General features: G+C 42.4%; 1 protein-coding gene across 2 annotated transcripts in view; it reads left to right on the forward strand.

Moving 5' to 3' along the window:
* CCDC92 (coiled-coil domain containing 92) overlaps nt 1-26,863 on the forward strand; it is a 726,248-nt gene that overhangs the window by 189,916 nt on the left and 509,469 nt on the right. For both annotated transcript variants that reach the window (XM_044068541.1, XM_044068542.1), the window contains exon 2: nt 18,834-18,980. In XM_044068541.1, coding sequence (XP_043924476.1) covers nt 18,851-18,980 — 130 coding nt within the window. In that variant the 5' untranslated portion in view covers nt 18,834-18,850. The remainder of the gene's footprint in view (nt 1-18,833; nt 18,981-26,863) is intronic.

Here is a 26,863-nt window from a genome sequence, read left to right on the forward strand (position 1 = left end):
GCACATTCCGGGAAAGTCCAACGTGATTGCAGACAAGTTAAGCAGGTCTATTCTAATGCCTCATGAGTGATCTGTCAATATGAAGATGGTGGAGAGGATCTTCCGTCTGTGGGATCAACCATGCTGCGACCTTTTTGCATCCCCTCTCAACAAGTGCAGCAGGTTCTTTGCCCTCACCCCCCCCTCCCAACCGGGGGAGTCTCTGAGAGATGCTGTACTTCACGACTGGCCCAACAGTCTCCTTTATGCCTATCCCCTGATACTCCTCATCCCCAAATTTCTTCAGAAAGCATCTCAACTGCAGAGCACAGTAAAAAGCTTTTTGGTTCAGAGCTTCTCTAGATGATACTTATCTAGCCCCAACTTGGGCTAATCCTCATAATTTATTGCTCATAACAAATTAGATCTGGTCTCTAGGGGCCGAGCGGCCCTTGATTCAACTGTACTCAGGAATACCCTTTCTTAGAGTCCTCACAGGGTTTAGGTAGCTGGGCACTCTGTCTCAAGAGTTGAAGAATGAGTGAAAATTGACAGCATCAGATAAAGACGTTATGTACTCACCATAACATTCCATTTGTGTTGTCCATTTTCATTCTTCCTCAACTACCCTGCTACCACCCACCTCCTAGTCATTCTTTTGGAAGGATCAAAGCCGCTGAAGGAACCTTGTTCCTTTCTTTGAGTCTCAGGTTTTGCTGTTTTTTTTAATATTGTTATTCCTTTACAATGCTCTACTGATATAAAGAGTAGCAAACAAGATTTGAGGTATGTTAGGTATTAGGGCATTATGGGAAGGGGAGGAGCTTGAGAGATTTCAGTGATCCACGAGCTAGTAGAAGCATCTAAGTCTGATCCAAACCAAGAGTTGAGGAAGAATAAAAATGAACAGCGCAGATGGAACAGTATGGTGAGTACATAACTTCTTTTCTCCTTTCATGCTAGGACATTGGGTTTGGCAGTTTCTAAGCAAACCATCTCCTCCTGGATTTATAAGGCCATGGTTTTTTTGTTTTTTTGTTTTTTTTCTTTTAGTCCTTTCATGGAAAACAGCTTTCTGCTTCACTTAGGGCTAATTTTATGAGAGCAGTGGTGTCTTCTGGAGCTTTGTTCAAGGGTTTGGATAGATCCATCCTTGAAGAAGTCCTCTGTTCACACTTTTACTGAACATTACAAGTTGGATGTCATTTTCAGAGCCAGGGTTGGATTTGCCAGGGTTATCCTTCATGGTTTCTCTGTGCCTTCCTCCTCCTGTCTTTTTTAGTAGCTTTGGTAATCTCAAATAAAAACATAACCAGTCACCATGGCCTTACAGTTATAACTTTAATAGAAAAACAAAAGCACAGTTAACTGAATTTCTAGATTTATGAATTTCAAGAACTGAAAATGGTTTAGATACACATATGTATAGAAAACCATGTTGGATTGACTACATTACGTAAGCAGAATATGCACCCCAGACATATTTTTAAAAATGTTCTTAATGGGCAGTTTTTTAGATGTTCTAGTCTTACTGCCAATGATACATCTTTAAAGCAATCTTTTGATGAACTTGTGAACGAGGTAATTACCAGAGGTTATAATTACCATGAGGTAGAAGCAGCTTGTACAGAGATTCTTTTTCAATGTTATAAAAGGGCTAAACTGTATTTTTCTGAGAGAATTACTAATGCCAACATGCAAGAAAGGGGTGGTGTAGACGACTTAAGGATGAGTATTTCATACTCCAATGACACTAGGTTTATTTGTGATGTACGAAAACATTGGAGTATACTGATGTGTGATAAAAGATGTATGGATATTTTAGGTGAAACCCCAAAATTTTGTTATAAGAGAAACAAATCCTTGAAAAAGTTATGTTACAAATTGACTAATAATACTCCTAGACATTCACAAAAGACAGCTACATATCCCTGTGGAACATGCAGTATGTGCAGTATATCAATGTTGATACCTTTATGTGTTAGTATATCAATATTAATGATACCTTTGTCCATACAGATACTGGCAAAATTTATAATCTGAAGTGCTTTGCTACTTGTAAAAGTCATTTGGTGAATTTATCTGTCTGCAGTATATGTCAGAGTTTTTAGGTAGGTAAGACTAATCGAACTTTAAAAGCACATATACGAGAACATATATATATATATATATATATATATATATATATATAGTATCACTAAACATGATATGAATAATGCTTTATTTAAACGTATTTCATTGAATGGTAGTCATCATGCTTTTAAATTTTGTGTGCTTGAATTTTTTATTGCATCCATTAAGAGTGGGGATACTAGAACTCGCACAGAGTGCCTTGAAACAACATGGATCTTAGAACTAAAGAGCACTGCAGGGAAGGGGCTGAATGAATAGGTCCGTTTAAAACCTTTATTGAAATCATGGGATTTAAGGTGGTGAATTTGAACTGTGCTATTTAAATGCTGTTATATTTTGTTAACTGTGATCTGAGGAAGCAACTAGTAGGTCATGAAAGCGCTAATCCTTGTTGTGAGCTTTTGTTATTGTTCTTCTTTTAAAGTTATAACTGTAAGGCCATGGTGACTGGTTACGTTTTTATTTGTGATCATCTGTGTTTTGCAATACCCAGTGTTATCTGTTGTACAGGATTTATTTGGAATTAGCTTTGGTAATCTCCTAAGTTTTATGAATACTGAAACAGCGATATGGAAGGACATAGTACAGTTGTGTAAAATCTTACCATAACAGTAGATGTCCTTCTTTTTACTACTGCAGTATTCAGTCCCTCTGTTATGCCCCCCCCCCCCTTTTGGAACTCTTTGCTGGCCGTGGTGCTTTGACTTTCACTACTTCTGTTTCTTTATCCTTCTGGATGTGCATGTTTTCTTTTTCACTGGGTGGCTCTAGTTCTCCTGGGGCGTGTCAGTTCTGAGTATGGAGCAGTTGTACATCACATCTATGCATTATGCTTAACACAGGGAGCATATACCTGACATGTAATGCTAGGAGGAAATAAAGGCTTTGGTATACTAGTGAGATGGTTGGCTAATCTTGGCAGAAGATCCCAAAAGTTATGAATACTGCAGCAGTGAAAAGGACATCTACTATTTTGGTAAGATTTTACACAACTGTACTTTTTCTGAAAATATTCCTAGTAGACATTGTCCACCAGGTGTAAGGGGAACATTTTACTCCTCCATAGACTGCTTCAGACTGATTGTGAATCTTGTTTTTGTTTTTCTCTAAAATTAGATTATGTCTTCTCATACTAGAAAGTACCCGCATTTGTCCATGTTTTCAGAAGCATTGATTGTGAGTGCATTTGATTCTCAGTTGCCTTCAGTAGCCTTTGCACAAGGTTCATCCTTACCTCTGCTCACTAATAATTCCTAAAGTAGCAGCCACTTGAGGCTAGTTTCATAAGTTTTCCTGCAAAAGTTACAGATGTTTTTGTACAGGAGAATCCTTAGCTGCAGCCAGAGGCCTGAATCAGGAATACTTTATTGCATCACTCCATTACAGAGGTGACAGAATTAAACTGTAGTTTTTGAATAAGTCTGTCAGAGTGATTTTAAGCTTAGGCTTAGTCATGTTGTCATTGTCAGTTCTACAAGGAACACAGTGACATTAGGAAGGTAGATCAAGGACAGCCATCAAAATCATGCACATATAAGGTGTATGCCTTTACGGGTTGAGTTCTTAAGTATAAGTACTTGCAAGGACTGTAAACTAAATGATTGTAAGATAGTCTGTGTGGAAGAAAAAAAAACAAGAACATGAGTTCAGGTGGAAGAAGGACGGCCTTGTGCAGTGAAAGTACTGGAGGTGGGAACTGCGCTACTCGGTGGTGAATGAGGACTCCAGGTAATGTAGAGGCACCACTGAACCCTTAGCCTAGGGCTTCATTTCACCCAAATCTGGCTCTGATAACATATCAGGCACCTATCAGCTCACTGTCCTTTTACTGAGGACTACAACTGTTCTTTTTAAGAGTCACAGCCTAGTAGTACTGCAATGGACACCTAGCTAATTCCACTACAACAGACAACAGCAGGCAATCTACCTCAGTGCTGTACCTAGCCAGACTTGTCCCTCCATCCTGGGTCATCATCACATCACCATCAACTCCCTTTTTTTCACATTTTCCTACATGGAGTTGAGGTGTTGTGTCAACTGTTACCACCTCTCTTGATTCAGTGCCACTCTGTTACCTTCATCAACCATCATACCTGTCACAGGCCTTCTGTTATACAATCCATCCATCTCTTGGAAGGGCATCCTCATTTCCTCTTGACATCTTCCTGTATCTCACAAAGCATCTTCAACAAATTATCTTTTGCTTCCTACACATGTGACCTTACCACCATAATCAGTTTTTTTTTATTTCCTCTGTAGTTACGGATTTTTTGGCATCTGCTCTGATTAACCTCATTTCTTCATCTATGCAGCAGTGTGCATCCTACTACCTGCCTTAGGCACTTTGTCTTAATCACCTCAGACTTCCTCAACTTCTCTGTCTTCACTGCTCAGGTTTCTTGCCATGCAGACGCACTGGCCACATCAGTTTTGTGTATACGTACATGTATACGTATGTGTATACCTTATACTTCAGTGTCTTTGGTATTCTTTTGTCGTACACTATTCCTGAAACTTTATGCGAGTTGGCTGCAGCATCTTTGATTCTACATTTGACCTCCTGTTTCAGACTTCCCTTCTCCTCAACCACCCTTCCCAGATACTTGAAGATATTAACTTTTCCACTGTCTTAATTTTCACCTTCTTTTACTTTCCTTCATTTGCTGTTTTGGCAACTGTCTTTACCTCTGCTAAGTTTCATCCCATATGCCTAAAAGTTTGCATTCTGGTCCCCAATCATTTGTTGATTTTCCTGTTTTCAGAGTCTATTTATAATGCCACATTATCTGCATATAGCTGCTTTGTTGATCTGTCTTCACTGACGTGTTTACTAATGTAGCCCATCAGCAGAATGAATAGTAAGTGGGCTCAGAGCTGAACCTTGATGCACACCTGTTGCTACCCCCACTGGAAATCCCCCTCTGTGTGTCAAACACTGTTCATGTTTGTGTTATTGGGTCCTTGTACATTGTCTGCAGTAATTCTACAGATGTTTTTTTAGAATTTGAACTATCAAAGGACTGCCCAAATCAGCTTTCTCCAAGTGTAGAAATGTCCAGTTGGGCTCTTTCCTCATCTCCAGCTTCTTCTGAACTATCTGATCATTGTAAACATCAGGTCATTTGTGCTGCATCCTGATCTGAATCTGATCTGGTCAAATCCCATCTTGCTTTCTACTACTATGCATATTTGTTTATCTATTACTCTCTGGCAATTTCATGCATTGTGAGAGGAGTTATATACCGCTGTAGTGCTCACATACATGAATGTCCAGTTTGTTCTTCTATGCTGGTACTGTAATTCTTATTCACCAGTCATATGGATTGCACCTTTCTCTCCATAGTGTAATGAGTACCCTCAGAAGCTATTTCTCATTTAACTTACCCAATATCTTGATCACATATGCATTGACTTCAAAATGAGTGTACTTCTTTCCCTGAGTTTGTTCCCTTTAGTAATATTCTTACTTCTTCTAAAGTGGGTTTTTCTTTCTCATTCATCATAAGATGTGCATTGGGCAGAACAGCTTACCTGAGATTTCTTCATCCAGAAGCTACTGGAAGTACTATTTCCATCTGGTTTTGAAGTCTTCAGGACTGATGAGCAGATTGTTGCTGGCTTCCCTTATGAATAGCTTCTGGTGAGTTTTGTTTTTAGATTTTTGTCTTTGCCTTGCAAACAGTGTCTTTGTATGCCATCTGCTAAGTCACTTTCCAGAAGCTGGAAGAACTTCTCTGGTCATTTGCTGCTTTCCACTGTGACTGTTTTCTTAGTTGTTTGATAGCCAACCAGTATTTCTTCTTAGCCAAGTCTGTCTTAACTGTACTCCTTCCATTTTTTGATAATTTCCTGAATTTCTTCATTCCACCACCAGCATTCTTATGTGCCCTGTTTCCATACTTGGCTCAGCCACATAGTTGATGTCCTTCTATTCATCTGTTGCATTATTCTTTACATGAGGAAGTTGCCTGCCAAGGCGACTTGACATCGGCCAGTATATCAAAGTAATTTATTACCATAGGGTCCGTGGTACATCTGATGTAGGCTACTGTCGGACATAGGCCATAAAAGAGATGTACCCACGCACTATCCTTAGAACTTTTTTGCCACCAGTCAGATTGCCAGTCCCAGACATCACTCTGCTAACAGAATCATTTTCTTCTGTAAAGAGAAGTGCCCCATTGGGGAATCCTTTTTGTCTTTTGTTACTACTTTATTTTGATTTAGGTTAATGTCATCCAGGAAGGGGAACTACGACTGTGGAAGACAAATTCCACAGAAGGATAGTCATTCCCAGTGCCTTTTCTGTCTTGGGCCCCAACACAACCATAAAAATTGTTGCAGTTTGTCAGTCTTTTGTGCCCAAGACCTTCCATAGTCGGCTATCTTCCCTTGCCATTTACTTGGAAAATCAAGGGCTTAAGCTCTTAGCTAAAAGCACGATGGAAGTTTCCTCAGAGCCAACGAATGAGCCTACTAAGCGTAAGGCCAAACACCTAGGCCCGAAGCTGAAGCTATACCTCTCCATATGGGCATCTCTTCCAAAGCACATGAGAGGTCAGAGACATGCGCCGTCACGGATCTGGATCTACAGGCCGAGCCCGTCTTACAGGCCACCTTGGAACCAGATGTAGGCACATCCAGAGAGACCTCACAACCATCGGCTCCCAATGTCCAGGGGGAAACCTAGGCTCATTGTGTCTGAAGGCCCCAGATGAATAACCCAGAATGCAGTCCAAAAAGATGTTGAGTTGGATCTGGTCAAATGTAGGGCTAATCTAACTAATCATTCCTCTCCCCCTCCAGACTCTCTGAAAGAGTGGCAGAATTTCACACAAGGCCTCTTTTAGGCCTTCATGGCTCTAAGATTTCCCTTAGATCAGCCAGTTTCTCCTCTTGCTTGGCTTGCTTCCCCTCAGAAAAGAACCAGGGCACAAGCCACTTCAGAGGAGGATTCCTCATCTGATGAGGACAGTTATTCACTCGATTACTGGTCCCAAATCTGAGACCATGAGAGATCAGTTTAAATGGGACAGTTCACAAATGTCTGAGGTCCAAAAATGGCATAATGACCTTCTTGAAGTACAGTCCCTTAGTCCTTCTGCCATTCCTCCTGTTATACCAGCTTTTTTGGATGCGTTTGCATCCAAGTCTACTCACCCTGACTCTCAACCTCCAGCTCCATAAAAGTCAGACAGGTATTACAAAATGCCCCAGGATTGCAATTTCCTTTTCAAGGCCCCTGTGACAGATCCTTCTATGATTTCAGTAGCCTCTGATAAGGCTGCCAGGTCACTTCTCTCTACTTCCATTCTCCCTTCAGACAAAGATGCTAGACAGTTGGAGAGGCTGGGCAAGAAAATATGTACCTCAGCCACCTTAGCTTTCAGAGCCGTGAAGTACCAGATGCATATAACCAAGTACAATATGGAATTCTTGTCACAGATCTCCAAGTTAGTGTCAGATATGCCAGACTCTGAGAACAAAACCTTGGCATCCTCTCTTACTGTTGCATCCTCTCAGGTGGCCAGATATTTGATTAAATGCAGCTATGATGCAGTTGAGGCACTTCATGAGCTGCAGCTTCTTCCTCTGCTCTAACAAGGTTTGCCTGGCTAAGGCTTCAGCCCTCCCTGAGGACATAAAGGTGAAGCTTTATGGATGCCCCCTGGACAATTCTGCTTTATCTGGCAAACCCTCTGCCAAACTGTTCAAATCCCTGCAAGAAAAGAAGAAGGAACTAAAAGACCTTAAACACATATTGGTCTCACCTGTGCCTAAATTCCATGGGAACTACCCTGGGAAACAGGTCTTTGTATGCAGGCAATCCTGGACCCCCCCCCCAGTCAAAGCCCCACAAGGGGTCCAAAAAAAACACACCAGTTTTCCTCTTCTTCCTCTGCTTCCCAGTTGGCTAAGCAGCCCTTTCCTGATAAGACAGGCTCTTCCTCATGTCTCCTCAGACAATCTTGGCACCTCTTCCATCTCCCTGCGCCTTACACTAACCTTCCAACCTGAGAATCCATCACTCAAGACTCTTGGGTTCTCAGCATCATAAAGAAATGCATACTTCATGGCCTGGCACACCGTACCTCCCTTCAGGGGTTATCCCCAACCTCCAAAAGAACAGGAACCTCTTTTCCCCAAGTTCTGCAAAACCTGCTAGAACAGGGCACAATCCAGCCCATGTCCCCAGCTCAAAATGGAAAAGGCTTCTATTTACACTTGTTCCCAGGAAGGAAGGACCTTGGAAGACCCATCCTAGACCTCTCCTATCTCAACAACTTTCTGAAAGTTCCCTCCTTCAAAATGCTAACTCTTCAAACCCTCTTCCCTCTTATCCTTCCTCAGGTCTTCCTAGCATCAATAGACATCAGGGATGCTTATCTCCATATCCCCATTCACCCCAGCTACAGAAATTCCTATGCGTCTCTGTGGGCTACTGGCATTTTCATTTCTCTGCCTTGCCATTTGGACTTTCCACTTCCCCAAGAGTCTTCACAAAATGCCTAGCGCCATGGTTGCCTTCTGCAGATCCCAAGGCATTCAAATCTTCCCCTACCTATACGACCTTCTTATTTCAAGCCATATCCCAAGAGGAACTGAACAAAAACCTCCGCTCAGCCAGTGCCATTTTGCAAAGCCTGGGATTCACCATCAACTTCAAAAAATCTTCACTCGCCCCATCCCAAGACCATGCCTTTCTAGGGTGCAGATTTCAAACAAACAAAATGATGGTGTCCCCCCCACCCACTCGAAAGGCACAGGAGATTTCTCTCCTTTTCTCAAAGATCCTCCCCCTCAATCTCCTGGCTGTGAGACAGTTTCTACGAATCTTGGGATTGATGGACTCTACCATCCCTATGTTTCTTCTGGTGAGGCTACACATGAGGAAATTCCAATGGTTTCTGAAGTCACTGTAGTCTCAGCATGCCCAACCCCTGAAATTTCAAATACCACTTCTACCATGAATCAAGGAGGAGCACCAGTGGTCGATAAGACAACTGTCATAAACCCAAGTCTTTCCATTCATCCACTGCCCCCAACTCAAGTCCTGTACACAGATGCATCAGGTTGGGGAGCAGCTTTGGACACTCACACAGTCCAAGGTCAGTGGACATCCTCTCAGAGGAAAGACCACATAAATGTAAGGGAAATGAAGGCATTAGTCCTTGCCCTACAGTCCTTCCAACCCCTTCTGAGGCCAGGAAGGCTGCATATCCACACAGACAATATGACTGTTCTGTGGTATATAAACAAGTGGGGGGGGGGGCAAGATCCTACCTCCTTTGCAGACTGGCTTTACAGGCTTGGGATCTAGCCCGACTACTAGAAATTTCTCTTCAGGTGGTTTACATCCTTTCCAATCAGAACTCTGTGTCAGACACACTGAGCAGATCAAGAACACAGGCCCACGAATGGATACTTCATAGGGATGTGTTCCTGGACATTGTCCACCAGTGGTATATTCCACAAATAAACGTGTTTGCATCCCTTCTGAACAAACAACTTCCAAATTTTGTGTCAGAGAACCTCATCCTCAGGCATGGAAAGTGGATGCCCTGTCAATCTCTTGGAAGGCAAAATTCCTGTATGCATTCCTTCCCGTACCACTCATCCCAAAAGTCCTACTGAAAATTCAACAGGACAAAACAAAAATCTTGCTGGTGATCCCCTATTGGCCAAGACAGCACTGTTTCCCCATGTTCTTCATGTTTCACTGTTACAGTCATTACATTTGGGTACTCTGCGGGCAGGTTGCCCTCAGTCGGCTTGAATTCCAAAGTCTTGGGTTCTGCGTCGGTTGCTGTCTTCTCTTCCATGACGTCAGGTCGTCAGGGGTATAAAACATGCAGCCGACACCATTTTCTTTTGTCTTTCTTGCCATGCAGTGCCCGAAGCAGAAGCATTTCGCAAGTGCCGGTCGGCCGACTACTGAAATATTCGAGTTTAAGTTTCAGAACAGAAGTCTTCACTAAAGCTAAGTACCCCATTGGGGAAACTTTTTTCTTGCTTTGTACCGATGTCAGAAAAAGTTAATAATTGCATTACTTGTGGGAAACAAATACCTCATAAGGATTTCCATTTATACTGTATTCCTTGCCTAGGCCCTGATCACAACGTGCCTGGCTGTCGGTTTTGTGCTAGATTTAACCAACACGCTATTAAGCGTCGGTATATTTTTGCATCTAAGTATTTTGGAAACAGATTTAACTACCCAGAAATGTCGTTGGATAGCAATCCGACTACCGGAGTACATAAAAAACTCAAAGAAAAGGACAGAGAAAGGCAGTCGAGATCCAAAACCGATGACAAAGCTTCTCCTAAGCCAGTCGCCGGTTCTCATTGAGGTGCTTTCGCAGCCCCTAATACCCGCTACCTTCGAGTCGCAGGCCTCTACCGACACCCATGTGGAGTCCAGCATGCCGCAAAATACTCAAGGTATTGGACCGACGGATGTATCTCCCTTGGATGGGTCCGGAGTCGCTGAGCAGGCACCGGCTTCTGAGGGTGTATTCAGACCTCAACATTTATATATCAAACCGACGAAAGCTGCAAAACCAAAGGCAAAGACATCTTCTAAAACTACAAAAACAACGCTTGAGCCACATGCACAGGCCTCTATGCCTAAAAAACAGATGATCAAAATGGCTGAAGACCTTATTACCATGATCAGGGGTACCCATCCCCCTCCAGATAAGAGGCCTAGGAAAGGCACTGACTGAATCTTCAGATCAGGTTTCTATTTCTTCTGATTCCTCTTCTGATCAGGAATTATCTTTACCTCCCAATGAGGATTCTGATGCTGAAGAGTCTATTCCATCTGCATCGCCTGAGGATTATTAATTTGGAGAAACCTTGCATACTTTGAGGGAGCATTTTGACTGGGAGAGTCGAGACTTCTCATAATCAAAAAAGAGGCTCGGGGATTTCCTTCTTCTCTCTCAGCGCAAGCCTTTAGCCATTCCCCCTGTTTTAGACATTGTGGATGATGTGTTTTCGGACTCAAGCCTGACCCCTGACTCCTTACCTCCGGCTCCCAGTAAGCATGACAGTATGACAGATATTACAGGTTCCCTGACTCTCAGAAATTTTTATTTAGAAACCCTGCTGCTGATCCTGAAACTATTTCACAGGGTCCAAAGGGTGTTAAAGTCTCAGCAGTAAAAAACCCTACCCCCTCCGACAGAGATTCAAGGGCACTGGACATATGGGGAAAAAAGGTTTATGCATCTGCAGCCTTGGCAATCAGGGCCTTAAACTGTCAGTTTCATATGCTTAAGTACCAGCAACATGTTATGGGATTGCTGAAACAGAAAATTATGTTGATTTCAGAATGTGCAGAAAATAAAGAATTGCAGGAATTATTGTATGCAGCTGAACAAGTTGGAAAGCATACTTTGCAATGTGGTTTTGATTCTTTAGAGGCCTCCTGCAGGGCCGCAATTACTGGATCTGTGATTAGGAGGCATGCCTGGTTAAAGGAACAACATTTGCCTGATCATGTTAAAGCTAAATTGCTAGATGCACCTTTACAGCATGATTCTCTGTTTGGTATTAAGGCAGAAGAGGTTTTAAAGAAAATGGAAGACAAAGCTAAGTCTATGCAAACTGTTAAAGATTTCTTACAAGTACAGCCACCAAGATTCAGTAGACACTGGCCTACAAAAAATTGGTCCTTTCCTGTGTCAGACAGAGCTCAAAGGGGCAAATCCAGACGCCCTAAGGGTTCCATGTATCAGGCTCAAGACTCATACAGGTCAAAGCAATGGGGTGCATCCACCTCCAAATCTGGATGGGATAAAGCTCAAACCTACAGAAAGCAATCCCAATGACTTCCCTCTGCCTATACCAAGCACTTATCTTTTGGCAGCACCTATAGGCGGACAATTATCACTTTTTGCTCAAAATTGGCAGTTAATAACCCAGGACAAGTGGGTACCAAACATCGTATCACAGGAATACAGATTAAAGTTCCACACTCTGCCAATGACAAATGGTTGGCCAGATCTGCCAAAAATCCAATGGGCAGAGGCACACAAACAGGTTACGTCCCTCATGGATATGTGGGCCATTCAGACAGTACCAGAACAGGAAAAAGGACAAGGTTTTTACTCAACTGTTTTTTGGTACCCAGAAAGGACAAGCCCTGGAGGCCAATACTGGATTTATCGATTTTGAACACATACCTTGACATTACAAAGTTCAAAATGCTCACTTTACAAAAGCTTCTGCCCATGCTGGGCAAGAATGCTTGGCTGGTGACTTTAGACCTAAAAGAGGCATACCTGCATGTCCCAATAAGAAAGTCGTGCAGAAGATACCTCAGATTCAAGGTTGGCTTAATGCATTACCATTCCTCTGCACTGCCCTTTGGCTTATCTACTGCGCCCAGGGTCTTTACAAAGTGCCTGGCACCAGTAATTGCTTTTTGCAGACAAAGAAGTATTCAAATATATCCGTACTTGGATGACTGTCTCATTCAAGCAGAGAACAAGGACACTCTTCTACGACACCTGGCGTTTGTGAAAAGGCTTCTAACATGCCTAGGGTACACAATAAACGAAAAGAAATCACAACTGGTACCCTCTCAAAAGATAACATTCCTGGGTGCAAGCTTGAATACAACTGCCCAGATGGCTTACCTCATGCCAGACAAACAAAGGCAACTGACTACTTACTTCAAACTGATGGCAACAAAAACCCAGTCTTCTGCAAGACGAATCCTGCAGGCTCTGGGCTTCATGGCATCCTGTATCCTACTAATTCCATATGCAAGAATGCATATGAGGAAACTTCAATGGTACCTAAAAAGTTTATGGAGTCAACATTCACACAGTCTGCAAACAATGATTCCTCTCATTCCCTACCTGGAACAGGAGTTTCTATGGTGGGCAAAGGCCTGTCACCAAAACATGGGATGGTCCTTCGCTCTACCCCCTGCCAGCCAAACCTTAACAACAGACACATCAGATTATGCCTGGGGGGCCCACATGGCAGGAAGATGCATTCAGGGCATATGGGCACCAAATCAAATGCATCTACATATCAACCAGAAGGAGATGCTAGCTGTTCAAAATGCCCTAACAGCCTTCAAGGACTTACTTCATCCAGGACAACTACTGATAAAGACGGACAACACCACAGTCATGTGGTATATAAACAAGCAAGGAGGCACACACTCATACCCCCTTAGCAGATTAGCCGTGGCACTGTGGGACACAGCTTTGACCTACCAAATACATCTTCAAGCTCAATTCCTGCCAGGAAAACAAAACACTCTGGCAGATGATTTAAGCAGAAACCTTATGGATCCTCACGAGTGGAAACTAAATCCACAAGTCTTCAGCATGATAACAGAGAAATGGGAGAGCCCAGACATAGTTCTATTTGCCTCTCCTCAAAATTATCAACTGAAAAGATTCTGTACGACTTATCACAGACAAGCATGGAAAGTGGACACCCTATCCTTCAGATGGAAAAACCTATCAGTTTACGCCTTTTCTCCTCTGCCTCTTCTACCCAAGATCCTCCTAAAAGTCAGACTAGAGAAGCCAAAGATGATATTAATTGCCCCGGACTGGCCCCGCCAATACTGGTACCCAATCCTAAGGAACTTGTCTCAATACCCAGCTTGGACCTTGCCTCAAAAACCACAACTACTGTCCCAGCAAAACAATCAGATCCTGCACAATCAACTACAGACTCTGAACCTGGCAGCATGGCTAATCCTGTAATCATACAAATGACACCTCTCAGTAAAGCTGTGATGGATGTCATTTTGGAAGCCAGAAGGCCTAGTACTCGAAAATCTTATACTGACAAATGGAAGAGATTCTGTGCTTGGAATCAAACACAAGGAACTGATACAGCAGAACCACATATTCCTCAGATATTACAATACTTAACTGAGATGCTGGACAAAGGCCTATCTTTCTCATCAATCAAAATCCATGCCTCTGCCATTTCGGCTCATTACAATACAGAGCCACCAATCTTTTCTCATCCTTTACTAAAGCAGTATCTTAGAGGAGCCAAAAACGTAAGGCCTCCTAGAAGATCACCTTTACCTGCATGGGACCTCTGTTATGTGTTGGAAAAGCTCACCCTGCCTCCATTTGAACCAGCGGCTACCGCTAATATAAAGTCCTTATCATGGAAGACAGCTCTGCTGCTAGCAATTACTTCAGCAAGAAGAGTTTCAGAGCTACAGGCCCTCATGGCTGTAGAGCCTTTTGTCATATTTTACCCAGACATGGTGTTTCTGAGGACAAATCCTACTTTTATGCCTAAGGTCATTTCCAGTGTGGCTCTTAACCAAACAATTCATCTGCCAACTTTTTATCCAAATCCGCAGAACAAAGGGGAGAGAATTCTGCATTCCTTGGACGTACACAGACAGCTAAGATTCTACTTGAGTAGGACTAAAGCTCTAAGAAAAGCTGAGCAATTGCAAGTGTCATATGCTGCAGGATCAGAAGAAAGGCCATTTCAAAGCAGACAATTTCAAAGTGGATAAGCCATTGCATCCGTTTCTGCTACTTACACCATGGCAAATCTGTGCCCAAGGGCATTAGGTCTCACTCCACCAGGGCTGCAGCTACTTCAGCAGCCTTTCTCAAAGGAGTACCAACCAAGGACATTCTAGAGGCTGTTACTTGGAGTTCTGTTCACACCTTTACAAAGCATTACCATTTGCCTCTCTACTCTAAGTCCAGGGCAGGCTTTGCCACTGCAGTGCTGCAGGGCCTTATAGCCTCACCTAATGCTGTTTAGCTCCAGCCTCCCAACCATAGCTTTGGGATTCTACCCAAATGTAATGATTGCAACAGTGAAACACAAAGAACATAGTACAGTTGTGTACACTTACCATAAATGTAGATGTTCGAGTGTATTCACTGTTGCAGTTCAGGTTACCCTCCCGCCATCCCCCTGTCATTCTACAGTCTATGTTTCCTTCTCTATCTTCTACAACCTATGTGGTGTATTTGCTTGTAGATGAAGGTAAAGTTTATATTGATGCATATGTGTGTGTGTGTGTGTGTGTGTGTGTGTGTGTGTATATATATATATATATATATATATATATAAAACTATAATATTGCTACCTTTTTGGGGGGCACCTGACATTGGGGGCAAGAAAAACTAAAGAAAATGACGTCAGCTGCATGTTTTATACCCCTGATGACCTGATGTCATGGAAGAGAAGACAGCAACCGACGTAGGACCCAAGACTTTGGAATTCAGGCCGACTGAGAGCAACCTGCCAGCAGATTACCCAAATGTAATGACTGCAACAGTGAATACACTCGAATGTCTACATTTATGGTAAGTGTACACAAGTGTACTTTCTTCTGCATCTAGCCAAGGGTAATCATCACAAGTTACCTCACAAAGTGGATTTACTCATGCAGAGCAAGGGCTCACTCATCCACTCACAGTTAGAAACCCTCCAACTGACCCTGTGGGTGATGGTGCCCTGATCCCTTTCAGGCACCTTTATTCTGAGGACATGTTTCAAGTACTGCAGGAGGCCAGGAAACCCAATACCAGAAAATCTTACCTTTCCAAATGGAAGAGGTTTTCACTTTGGTATCTTGTTAGAAACCTGGACCCATTTACAGTGGATTCATCTATGGTTCTGTCATATCTGTGTGAACTGCTTTATGCAGGCTTAGCTTATTCCTCCATAAAAGCACTTTTGTCAACTATCTCTGCTTGTCTGCCACTTTCTCCTCCTCTAGCTTCCAGATTTGAGGCCAAACAGTTCCTTAAAGGCATCCTAAACATTAGAACTCCCAGGAAACCTGTCACTGCACCATGGGACCTTAACTTTGTGCTAGAGAAACGGATTCAAGTGCCTTTCCAGCCAGCCTCTTCTAGCTCCCTCAAACACTGTACCTGGAAAACTGTTCTCCTGGTGGCTATTACCTCTGCCGGGGTGGGTATCAGAATGACAAGCCACCATGGCTTCTCCTCCTTTTTTGTCCTTCCACAAAGACAGGGTTTCTCTTTGGACTAACCCCTCCTTCATGCCAAAGGTAGTTAATGAATTGTCCTTAAACCATGCCATTCACCTCCCTCCATTTTTCTCCTCTCCCCAGAACAATAGTGAGAGGCTCCTACACACACTTGATGTATACAGACAATTCAGGTTTTATCTGCACAAGACCAAACCTTTTAGAAAATCAAACCAACTGTTAGTGTCATTCCACCTCAGGGCTCTGGGATTACCTGTGTCCAAACAGACCATCTCCAACTGGATCTCCAAATCCATTTCTTTTTGCTATGCCCACCATGGTAAAGCTCTTCCTGGCTCACTCAATGCTCACTCTACAAGGGCAGTGTCTTCCCTGGGGGCATTCCTCAAAGGGCTGGACACTAACTCCATCCTAGTAGCAGCTGCCTGGACATCTATCCACACCTTCACAAAACATTATAAGTTGGATTCCATCTCCAGATCCAGGGCAGGGTTTGCCAGGGCCATTCTCCATGGGTTCCTGGAGAGTTCCTCTACAACCTCCACCTCTCTTTCTGCATGAGCTTTTGTAGTCTCCCTCATGTAAAGAATATTGCAACAGATGAATAGAAAGACATAGATTAGTTGTGTAAGAACTTACCATAATGATAACTGTCCTTCTCTTCTCTGTTGCAGTATTCTGTCCCACCCTCCTCCCCCACTTTCTTGTGTTGTCAGATGCATTGATCCTTTTCCCTTGGACTGCCTTTCCACCTGGGGCTTCAGTTCTGAGGATGGTGTGCATGTACATCTCTTTTATGGCATACGTCCAATAGTGGCTTACTTCAGACGTACCGCACACCCTACGTTAGGAAAAGACTTTGATATACTGGCCGACGTCAGGTCACCTTTGCAGGTAACTCCCTCACGTAAAGAATATTGTAACAGTGAAGAGAAGGACATATATCATTATGGTAAGTTTGTACACAACTAATCTTTCTCTAGTCCTCAGACATGCTGTTTTGAGATACTGCCATTCCTCTTTCACTATGCTTATTTACTTTTAACTCCTTTCCAGGTAGTCTGCTTATATTCCCCTCAGCCAAGTCTTCTACACTTTGGGACATGACTATATAGAGTTGAACATTGGCTGCTCATGAATTATGTCATTACTGGCATAATTTCTATTTCATTAGTAAAGTGCACTTTCTTTTTCGGTTGTCCACATATTTTTAACCACATAGATTACACATCATTACTTTGTATTGAAGAATATTTGTTTCACTTGTTTTAAAAGCGTTCTATTATTTATTATGCAGTTCATAAAAGGCAACTGCATTGTAATAAGTGAGAGATGTATTGGGGTCACCCCTACAGATAATAAATATATCTTTAGAGCATTTGTTCTGCATCTTTGCATTAAACTCCAGTATGATATTAAAACGTGTTGTTCCAGCAACTTAAAATCTGTATTTTTGAGCTTGTAAATGATGCTGCGTATAGTCTCCAAAACATCAGATTGTAAACTTTGCCTTCAAGCAGGCTGAATGCATGTTTAGTGGTTTAACTAGGTAGATGACACTGCTCCCTGGCTTTATAAATAAAGATGGCATTAAGTCTGTAATTAGATTGGGACTGTAGCATAGCTAAGTCCTTTCTGTGCAACACCACATTGCAGGAAAGTGGCATAATTTCACACACACACACACACACACACACACACACACACACACACACACACACACACACACACACACACACACACCTTCTGACTCCTAACTTTTTTAATTGAAAAACATTCCTTTCAGGTTGAAACCTGGTAATATTTCTGCATACATACAGTATACTTGTGTGCAGTAGCCACGGAAATCCAAAGCATGAAAGTCACTTAATATGAGTGCTTCAGATTCTTTTGGATATACTAAAGGGATATAAACCCTTTATTTATAAGAACCCTTGAGTATGGCTTCTTAAGGTAATTGTGAGACTCTCAGTTGTAACCAATAAAAAATAAACTGTAAATTAGGAAAAAGCTGTGACTTGAATTGGCTCTGTACCACTATTAATGCATTTTATTCAGGTGGGTTTCATCCCCTTGAACACCACCTCATCATGAAGGGCTACATCTTCTATAGCTCTGTGTATCCCAACAGTGATATCACTGTACTTTGGAGTAAAGAGAAAACTTCAGTGTACAGTGACCTGGAACCTAGTGTGTATAACCATGTTCTTGTAATACTAGTCTCACTATTCTAGAGAAATTTGTTTGCATTCCTTGCACTTTAAACCAGAACCCTTAATAATTTGAATAAGTATATGTATAATAAGTCAAGAGGATTGACTGAGGTGAAGTATGCAGTGCAGGAGTCTAATCTGATGGTTGGAAATGCTGTAGAAGAGGGTTCTATGCAGAAACCCTACCACTGTGCTTACTTGTGATATACTAGCATCAGTAAACAGCTGGACCTAATATACCGTATTGTCATACCCTGCAGAGAAAATGGGCCATCATTTACATTGGCCATCTGCTAATTGTGGGTCAGGTCATCTGTCCGAGGAGAAGAGCAAATAACAAAGTAGATGCCCCATCAGTGCACATAGAGAAAGCTTTGGGGTATGTAAAGTATGTTTGTGCAAATGTGATAGAATACTGTACCATGAGCATACACCATGATTGCCTTACATAATATTTCAAAATAATCTGTGCATCACTATTGTTATAAATATTATAATTATATAAATTGTGTATTTTTGCCTCTAGGTAACACAGTTGTCACCATGGCATCTTCAAATTTGGAAAGCCAGCTGCAGAGTGCTCAGAAGAACATTTTGTTTCTTCAGCAGGAGCATGCCAATACACTGAAAGGTCTGCATGCTGAGATTCGACGACTTCAGCAACATTGTACAGGTAATGAATGGTGCAGTATATTCAAACTGAAAAGATTAATACTAATTAATCTGTTGTGGGATTAGATGGAAAGTATGTAGCAGCTCACAATTTTTACATTTTTCCTAGATTAGTTATTTTAAGTCAAAAACCTATTTCATTCATTTATTGATTGTGCGACTGCCTGCTTTTATTTTTTTCCAGGTTGCGAAAAACCAGAGCCTAGCCTGGTTGTCAGTGGGCGAAAGGCAGAAAAATGAATTCTGAACTTGCTACAAAATGATTTAGTGTTTCCTGGATCGTAATTTAATTTGTAGTGTATATGTCTGGCAGTTAGTGCATAGGACTAAGGCTGTGAGCTGTTATCAGATATCTTCCTGTAGTCTTGAGTTTGATTTCCAGTCTGCTTTTGTCTGCTGTGTGACTGAGAAAGATACTTGACTAGACATTCCTCTTTGTTCAGTCCTGAAAAGTGGCACTTGTTTCTAGCGGAGTTGTCCAGTTAATATAAAAAAAGAATAAAGTGGCTAAGGTAATCAACAAAGTTCAAAAAGGCTTACAGAATATATTTATTTATTGACATTTGTTGACCGGGAAAGTCCACTGGGCTTGAGACCCATTTTCAGAGGAGAGCCGGGGAGAAAAGCTCCATGTTACATGAAAATCATTACATGAATTTGTAATGAAACAGTAACGTATGTTGTAAAAAGTTACAATACAGTTACAATGGAACATTAATTAGCATGTAGGAAAATTATACAGTTAGAAATAATTAACAATACAGCTCAATTTTTTTTGGGGGGGGGTAGGAAAAGGGAAAGGTAAGTGTAGTGGGAAGGTAGAATTAGAGAGTTAAACTTAAAGGTAGGATAGATATAGTTAGAATCTTGTAGCTAGGTGGTAGGAATATGTAGATTATAGGTGGCATGTATTTAATGGTAGTCTTAAAAGTAGAAAGTGATAGAGAAGAGAAAATGTGTTAAGATAGTTGTATAGATGTGTTGCCTAGGATACTAAAGATTAGGGATAACTCCTGTGGTGTAACAGTATGATATATACACAAGTATATTTGCTGTGCGAGACATATATATGCATACAATGTCTAATATATATAACCTATACAATGGTTCTCATAATCTTGACATCCTGCTGGCTGTTTGACACCTCTTCAGTGTTATATAATTTAGAATTAGCTAATTGCTCTGACTCTCCATGTAATATAAATTTGCTGTTGTTGAACTCTCTGTATTAGATATCTTGTCTTAAGTCATGAGATGCTAATATAGTGTCAGCATTATGCCAGTTATACTCACAACCTGGTGTAAGAACTGGCCCAGTAATAATTCACAAAGAGCCACTCTGCATGCAGAAGTATTAAATATATTTTAGCCTACAAGCGTATCTGCCTCACAGTGAATGACTTGCACTTGCCTAGGGGAAAAAATGTCAATTTACTCTTCAACCACTACTAGTGAGAAGTTAGTTTCATGTAATTTATTAATTTAAAAAATATTTCAAACAACTTTTTAAAATAATTAAATAATAAAATTTTGTAAATGTCATTGGATTGTTCAGCATGTTGTGTTTTACTCATGTTGTGGTCAAGTAATCCCAGAATGTGAAACCTTTATAAGAATCTCATCATGACTTGAGTAAAGTGTAACATGCTGAGCGCTCCATTGACTGTTATATTGCTTAAAATAACTGTATAAGTGTAGATCCTAATGTTGTGTTTTTTCCTTCTGATTCATCCTTTGGGTTATTGGATCTGACCTCAGCACCTTTAGAAACTGTGGATCCAGGGCTGTGATTTTTCCCCTACCCATAATCCCTCTCTTCCACCAAAGACCCCAGATGTTGTTTGCCTCCTGATCTAGAAGGTTGTGTTTTCAACAGCTCTGATTTTTCATCTAGTAGATAAGTATTTTTCTTATTGTTCCCCTATCTTTGGGCAGCTACTGTTTACCTCCCTGTGTGTATCTATAAAAAAATAAAATGTTGCTGTTCCCTATACTTCTACTTTCTCTTTCTGTATGTATAGTTTTTTGTCCATTGAGATGAAGTGTACTTTTTCCGTTATTGTTATGAAAGTTATTTTCTGTGATATTCAGTTTGTTTTTCCCATTCAAACTCCCTTGCTATTCTTATGGCAGAGAAGATTCAGTGGTTAAAAAAAGTGTATGGACTGTGGAAATAAGATTCCCTTGCTTGACTCACAGTCCTTTGTGTTTTGTTGTCTTGGAGCAGGCCACGTAGATACAGGCTGTAAGGCTTGCTTTTCCTTTGGTTCTAGAGCCATCCAATGATGTTCATCGTGTTTCACTGTTGCAGTCATCACTGTAGGGTTCTTCCTGCCAGCAGGCAGCCCTCGGTCGGCCAGAATCCCAAAGTCTGGGTCCGGCGTCGGCTGTTCAGTCATGCTCCCTGACATCAAAGCGCTAGGAGTACAAAGCTGCCAGCCGACGCCATGTTCTCCAGTCTTTCTTGCTGTGTGGTGAAATTAGTTTGCAAGTGCCGGTCGGCTGACTCCTGATATTTTTCCGTGCTTCAGTCCGAAGACTTACTTCTTCTTCTCAAAGCTAAGTACCCCGTTGGGGAAACTTTTTTCTTGCTCCAGTCCGATGTCAGAAAAAGTTAATAATTGCATTTCTTGTGGGAAGCAAATACCTCATAAGGATTTCCATTCTTACTGTATTCCTTGTTTAGGCCCTGACCACGATGTAGCTAGTTGTCGGTTTTGTGCTAGATTTAACCAACGTACGATTAAGAGGAGGTACGATTTTGCTTTTCACTACTTTGGTAGGTGATTTAATTATAAAATGTCGTCGGATGCTTCCGACTACCAGAGTTCACAAACAACGCAAGGATAAGGACAGGCCTCCGAGGTCCAAATCAGACGACGTTTTACAAGCAGAGCCAGCTATAGGTTTGGCCGTCGTCAATGAGGTGCTTTCGCAGCCCCTGTCGTCGGCCATTTCAGAACCGATTGCCGAAACGGACTCCCACGAGGAGCCAACTAGGCCTTTGAGCACTCCAGCTGCAGGACCTTCGGACAATGCTCCCTCGGATGGGTCTGGAGCCGCTGTGCAGGTACCGGCTTCCGAGGGGGTTTTCAGTCCTACACAGCTTCTGATAAAGGCAAAGCCAAAGACAAAGGCAAAGACTCCTTCTAAATCTGAGACACCAGCCCAGGCCTCTTCTGATCCGGGACCCAAATCTCAGAAACAACTACTTAAAATGGTGGAGGACTTACTAACCATGATTAGGGGTTCACATCCCCCTTCAGACAAAAGGTCAAGGCAAGAATTGGATTATGAATCTTCTGATCAGGCATCTATTTCTTCAGTGTCTTCCTCTGAACAGGAATATACTTTCCCTCCTTATGAGGATTCTGATGCTGAGGAATCCATTCCATCAGCTTCTCCCCCTGAGGATTTTTCTTTTGGGGAAACTTTACATGACATGAGGGAACATTTTCACTGGGAAGGACAGGAGTACTCGGAATCTAAGAGAAGGCTTAGAGATTTCCTTCTTCTTCCCCAACATAGACCCCTGGCTATTCCTCCTATTTTGGATATTGTGGATGATGCCTTTTCTGAGGCTAATTTAACTCCTGACTCCTTTCCTCCAGCCCCTGCTAAGCCCGACAGATACTACAGGGTCCCTGACTCCCACCAGTTCCTTTACAAAAATCCTACTGCTGATCCAGAAACCATTTCTCAGGGCCCTAAGGGGGTTAAGGCCGCCTCTGCTAAAAACCCTATTCTGACAGATAAGGATTCTAGAGCTTTGGAGAGATGGGGCAAAAAAGTGTACACTTCTGCTACTTTATCTATTAGGGCTTTAAATTGTCAATTTCATATGCTAAAATATCAGCAATTTCTACTGTCTGTTATGAAACAAAAGCTAGGTACCATTTCGGCATGTGCAGATAATAAGGAATTACACAATTTGATGCATGCTACTGAACAAGTGGGGAAGAATGGTTTACACTGTGGTTTTGATGCCTTGGAGGCTTCGTGCAGGGCGGCTGCCTCTGGCACAGTCATTAGAAGGCATGCTTGGTTAAAAGAACAAAACTTACCTGATCAAGTGAAAGCAAAATTACTGGATGCTCCTGTTCAGCATAAAATTTTGTTTGGGTCTAAGGCTGAAGAGGTGATAAAGAAAATGGAGGATAAGGCTAAATCCATGCAAATGGTTAAGGATTTCTTACAAGTTCAGCCCCCAAGATTTAGCAGAAATTGGCCAACTAAAAATTGGTCCTTTCCCAGCTCGGACAGGCCTCAGAGGGGTAGATATTGGCGCTCCAGAGGGAGGGCCCAAGCACAGACCTCTTACAGATCTAGACATTGGAGTGCTTCCACCCCCAGGGGTGGAGAGGACAGACCTCAATCTTATAGAAAACAGGCTCAATGACTCCCCCTGCATGGCTCCAGGAACTTCTCTCCTGGAAGCCCCTCTAGGAGGAAAACTCTCTCTTTTTCAGCAAAATTGGAGTTACATAACCAAAGAGAAGTGGGTTCTGGATGTAGTTTCAAGAGGTTACAAATTCCACTTTCATACCTTGCCAAGACCAAACGAATGGCCAGATCTACCAAAACACCAATGGGCAGAGGCATTAAACCAGGTGGGATTCCTCATGGCTATGAGGGCCATAGAACTGGTTCCACAATCAGAGACAGGGCAAGGCTTTTACTCAAGGCTCTTTCTAGTTCCCAGAAAGCAAAATTCATGGAGACCCATCCTGGATCTGTCAGTCTTAAATACTTTCCTGGAGATACCAAAGTTCAAGATGCTTACTCTGCAGCTGCTCCTGCCAATGTTGAGCAAAAATACATGGATGGTGACATTGGATTTAAAGGAGGCTTACCTACACATCCCTATCAGACAGGAGTGCAGAAAATACCTCAGGTTCAAGGCCAGCTCGAAACATTACCAATTCTCTGCGCTGCCCTTTGGCTTGTCTACTGCGCCCAGGGTCTTCACCAAGTGCCTGGCACCAGTAGTAGCTTATTGCAGACTCAAGGGAATTCAAATTTACCCTTATCTGGACGACTGCCTTATTCAAGCAGACAGCAAGGATGTCTTACTCCAGCACCTGGAATTTGTTCAAAATCTTCTCAAGTACCTGGGATTCACTGTGAACATAAAAAAATTAAATTTGACACCCACACAACAGATAACCTTTCTGGGTGCTCTTCTAAACACAACAACCCAGATGGCATTCCTGACATCCGAAAAACAATTACAGCTGGCTTCAACTTTCAAAACCTTGCCGTCAATAACTCAGCTAACTGCAAGGAAATTCTTGCAGGCTTTGGGTTACATGGCCTCCTGCATCCTTCTCATACCAAATGCAAGACTACATATGAGAAAAATACAATGGTACCTAAAAAGTGTATGGTCCCAGCATTGCCACAGTCTAGACACACAGATTGCTGTCTTGCCTTGCCTACAAAAGGAACTCCATTGGTGGACCATGGCATGTCTTCACAACAAAGGGAAAGCCTTCAGTCTGCCTCCAGCCAGCCAAGTGTTAACCACGGACGCCTCGAATTACACATGGGGAGCTCACTTGCAGGGAAAAGGTCTGCAAGGTTTTTGGACAGAGGATCAGAAGCACCTGCATATCAATTTAAAAGAGATGCTGGCTGTACAGAATGCCCACTTGGCTTTCAGGGATCTTCTACAACCAGCACAATTACTGATACGGACAGACAACACCACAGTTATGTGGTACATAAACAAGCAAGGAGGTTCACACTCCTACCCCCTTTGCAGACTAGCCATGACTGTATGGAACACAGCTCTAGCTTGCAAAGTGGATCTACAAGCTCAGTTCTTGCCAGGGAACCAAAATATTCTGGCAGACAGCCTGAGCAGGAACCTGTCAGATCCACATGAATGGATGCTAGGCACCCAAATATTCAAGATGATTACAGAAGCCTGGGGCTGCCTGGACATAGATCTATTTGCATCCCTCCTCAACCACCAGTTACAGATTTTTTGCATAAGGACATTCCACAAACTAGCATGGAAAGTGTTATTAAAGATCAAGCAGGACAAGCCCAAGATGACGATTTTACAGGCCCCAAATTGGCCTTGTCAATTTTGGTACTCAACACTGATGAATCTATCCCAGGAGCCTCCTTGGATTTTACCTCAGATTCCAAATCTTTTGTCCCAACACCAGGGCCAGGTTCTGCACTCTCATGTCAAAACTCACAGCCTGGCAGCCTGGCAAATTCAGGGTCTATAATTAATCCTTTCCTTCCCAAACAAGTCATGGATGTTATCTTAGAAGCCAGACGGCCTAGCACTAGAAAATCTTATGCAGGTAAATGGAAGAGATTTTGCACCTGGATGCATGCTCAGGATTCGGATCCTCTCATTCCTAATACCCTGCTGATTTTACCTTACCTGACAGACATGCTACATAAGGGTTTATCCTTCTCCTCCATAAAAATACATGCCTCAGCTATTTCTGCACATTACAATACAGATCCTCCAATCTTTTTGCATCCACTTCTGAAACAATATCTCAGAGGAGCAAAGAATTTAAGGCCCCCTAAGACACCACCCATACCTGCCTGGGACCTCAACTATGTTCTGGAAAAACTCACTGTGCCTCCTTTTGAGCCTGCTGCCACATCTGATATTAAGTATTTATCATGGAAGACAGCTTTCCTACTGGCTTTGACTTCAGCCAGGAGAGTCTCGGAGTTACAAGCACTAATGGCTGTGGAACCTTATATTATTTTTCACCAAGATAGGGTGTCTTTAAGGACTAATCCTACTTTCATGCCTAAAGTGGTTTCCAACGTGGCTTTAAATCAAACTATTCACCTGCCAACTTATTTCACTAATCCACAAAATAAGGGGGAAAGGATCTTGCATTCCTTGGATGTACACAGACAACTTTGTTTTTACCTGGACAAAACCAAGGATATCAGGAAAACAGAGCAACTGTTTGTTTCTTATGCAGCAAATTCCCAAGGCAAAGCTATTTCAAAACAAACCATTTCTAAATGGATTGCTCATGGAATCAGATTGTGTTACTCTCATCATGGAAAGCAAATCCCAGGAAAAATTAGGGCTCACTCTACCAGAACTGCTGCTACTTCAGCTGCCTTTCTCAGGGGAGTACCTACCAAAGATATTTTGGAAGCTGTAACTTGGAGTTCAGTGCATACTTTCTCTAAGCACTATAATCTCCCTCTTAACTCTAAGTCTAGGCCAGGCTTTGCTTCTGCAGTCATGCAGGGCCTTCTAGCCGCCCCTTCTACTCTATAACCACCACCCTTTATCTCAGCTTTGAGATTCACCCTACAGTGATGACTGCAACAGTGAAACACGATGAACATAATACAGTTGTGTACACTTACCATAAATGTAGATGTTCGAGTGTCTTCACTGTTGCAGTCTGGGTTACCCTCCCTCCTGTCCCCTCTTGTACTTTCATTAGTGTGGTTACCTACTTCACCCTTCTTCTGAGGTGTATTTGCTACAGGGTATGGGGTTTGTTGTATGTTACATTTTTGTTTTACTATTAGCCTTCACTTTTGGGCACCTGACATCTGGGGCAAGAAAAACTGGAGAACATGGCGTCGGCTGGCAGCTTTCTACTCCTAGCACTCTGACGTCAGGGAGCACGACTGAACAGCCGACGCTGGGCCCAGACTTTGGGATCCTGGCCAACTGAGGGCTGCCTGCCGGCAGGAAGAACCCTACAGTGATGACTGCAACAGTGAAGACACTTGAACATCTACATTTATGGTAAGTGTACACAACTGTACTTTGTAGAGACAAGCTGGTCTTAAAAGGACTTGCTCCTTAGCCAGGGTAGTCAGCTTACTCTGTTTCTTCACCAGTTTCTACAGCTAAGACCATGGAAAAAACAA

This window comes from Protopterus annectens, chromosome 4.part0, assembly GCF_019279795.1.
Source record: "Protopterus annectens isolate FY-2018-M chromosome 4.part0, PAN1.0, whole genome shotgun sequence".
NCBI classification, from domain to species: Eukaryota; Metazoa; Chordata; order Ceratodontiformes; family Protopteridae; genus Protopterus; species Protopterus annectens.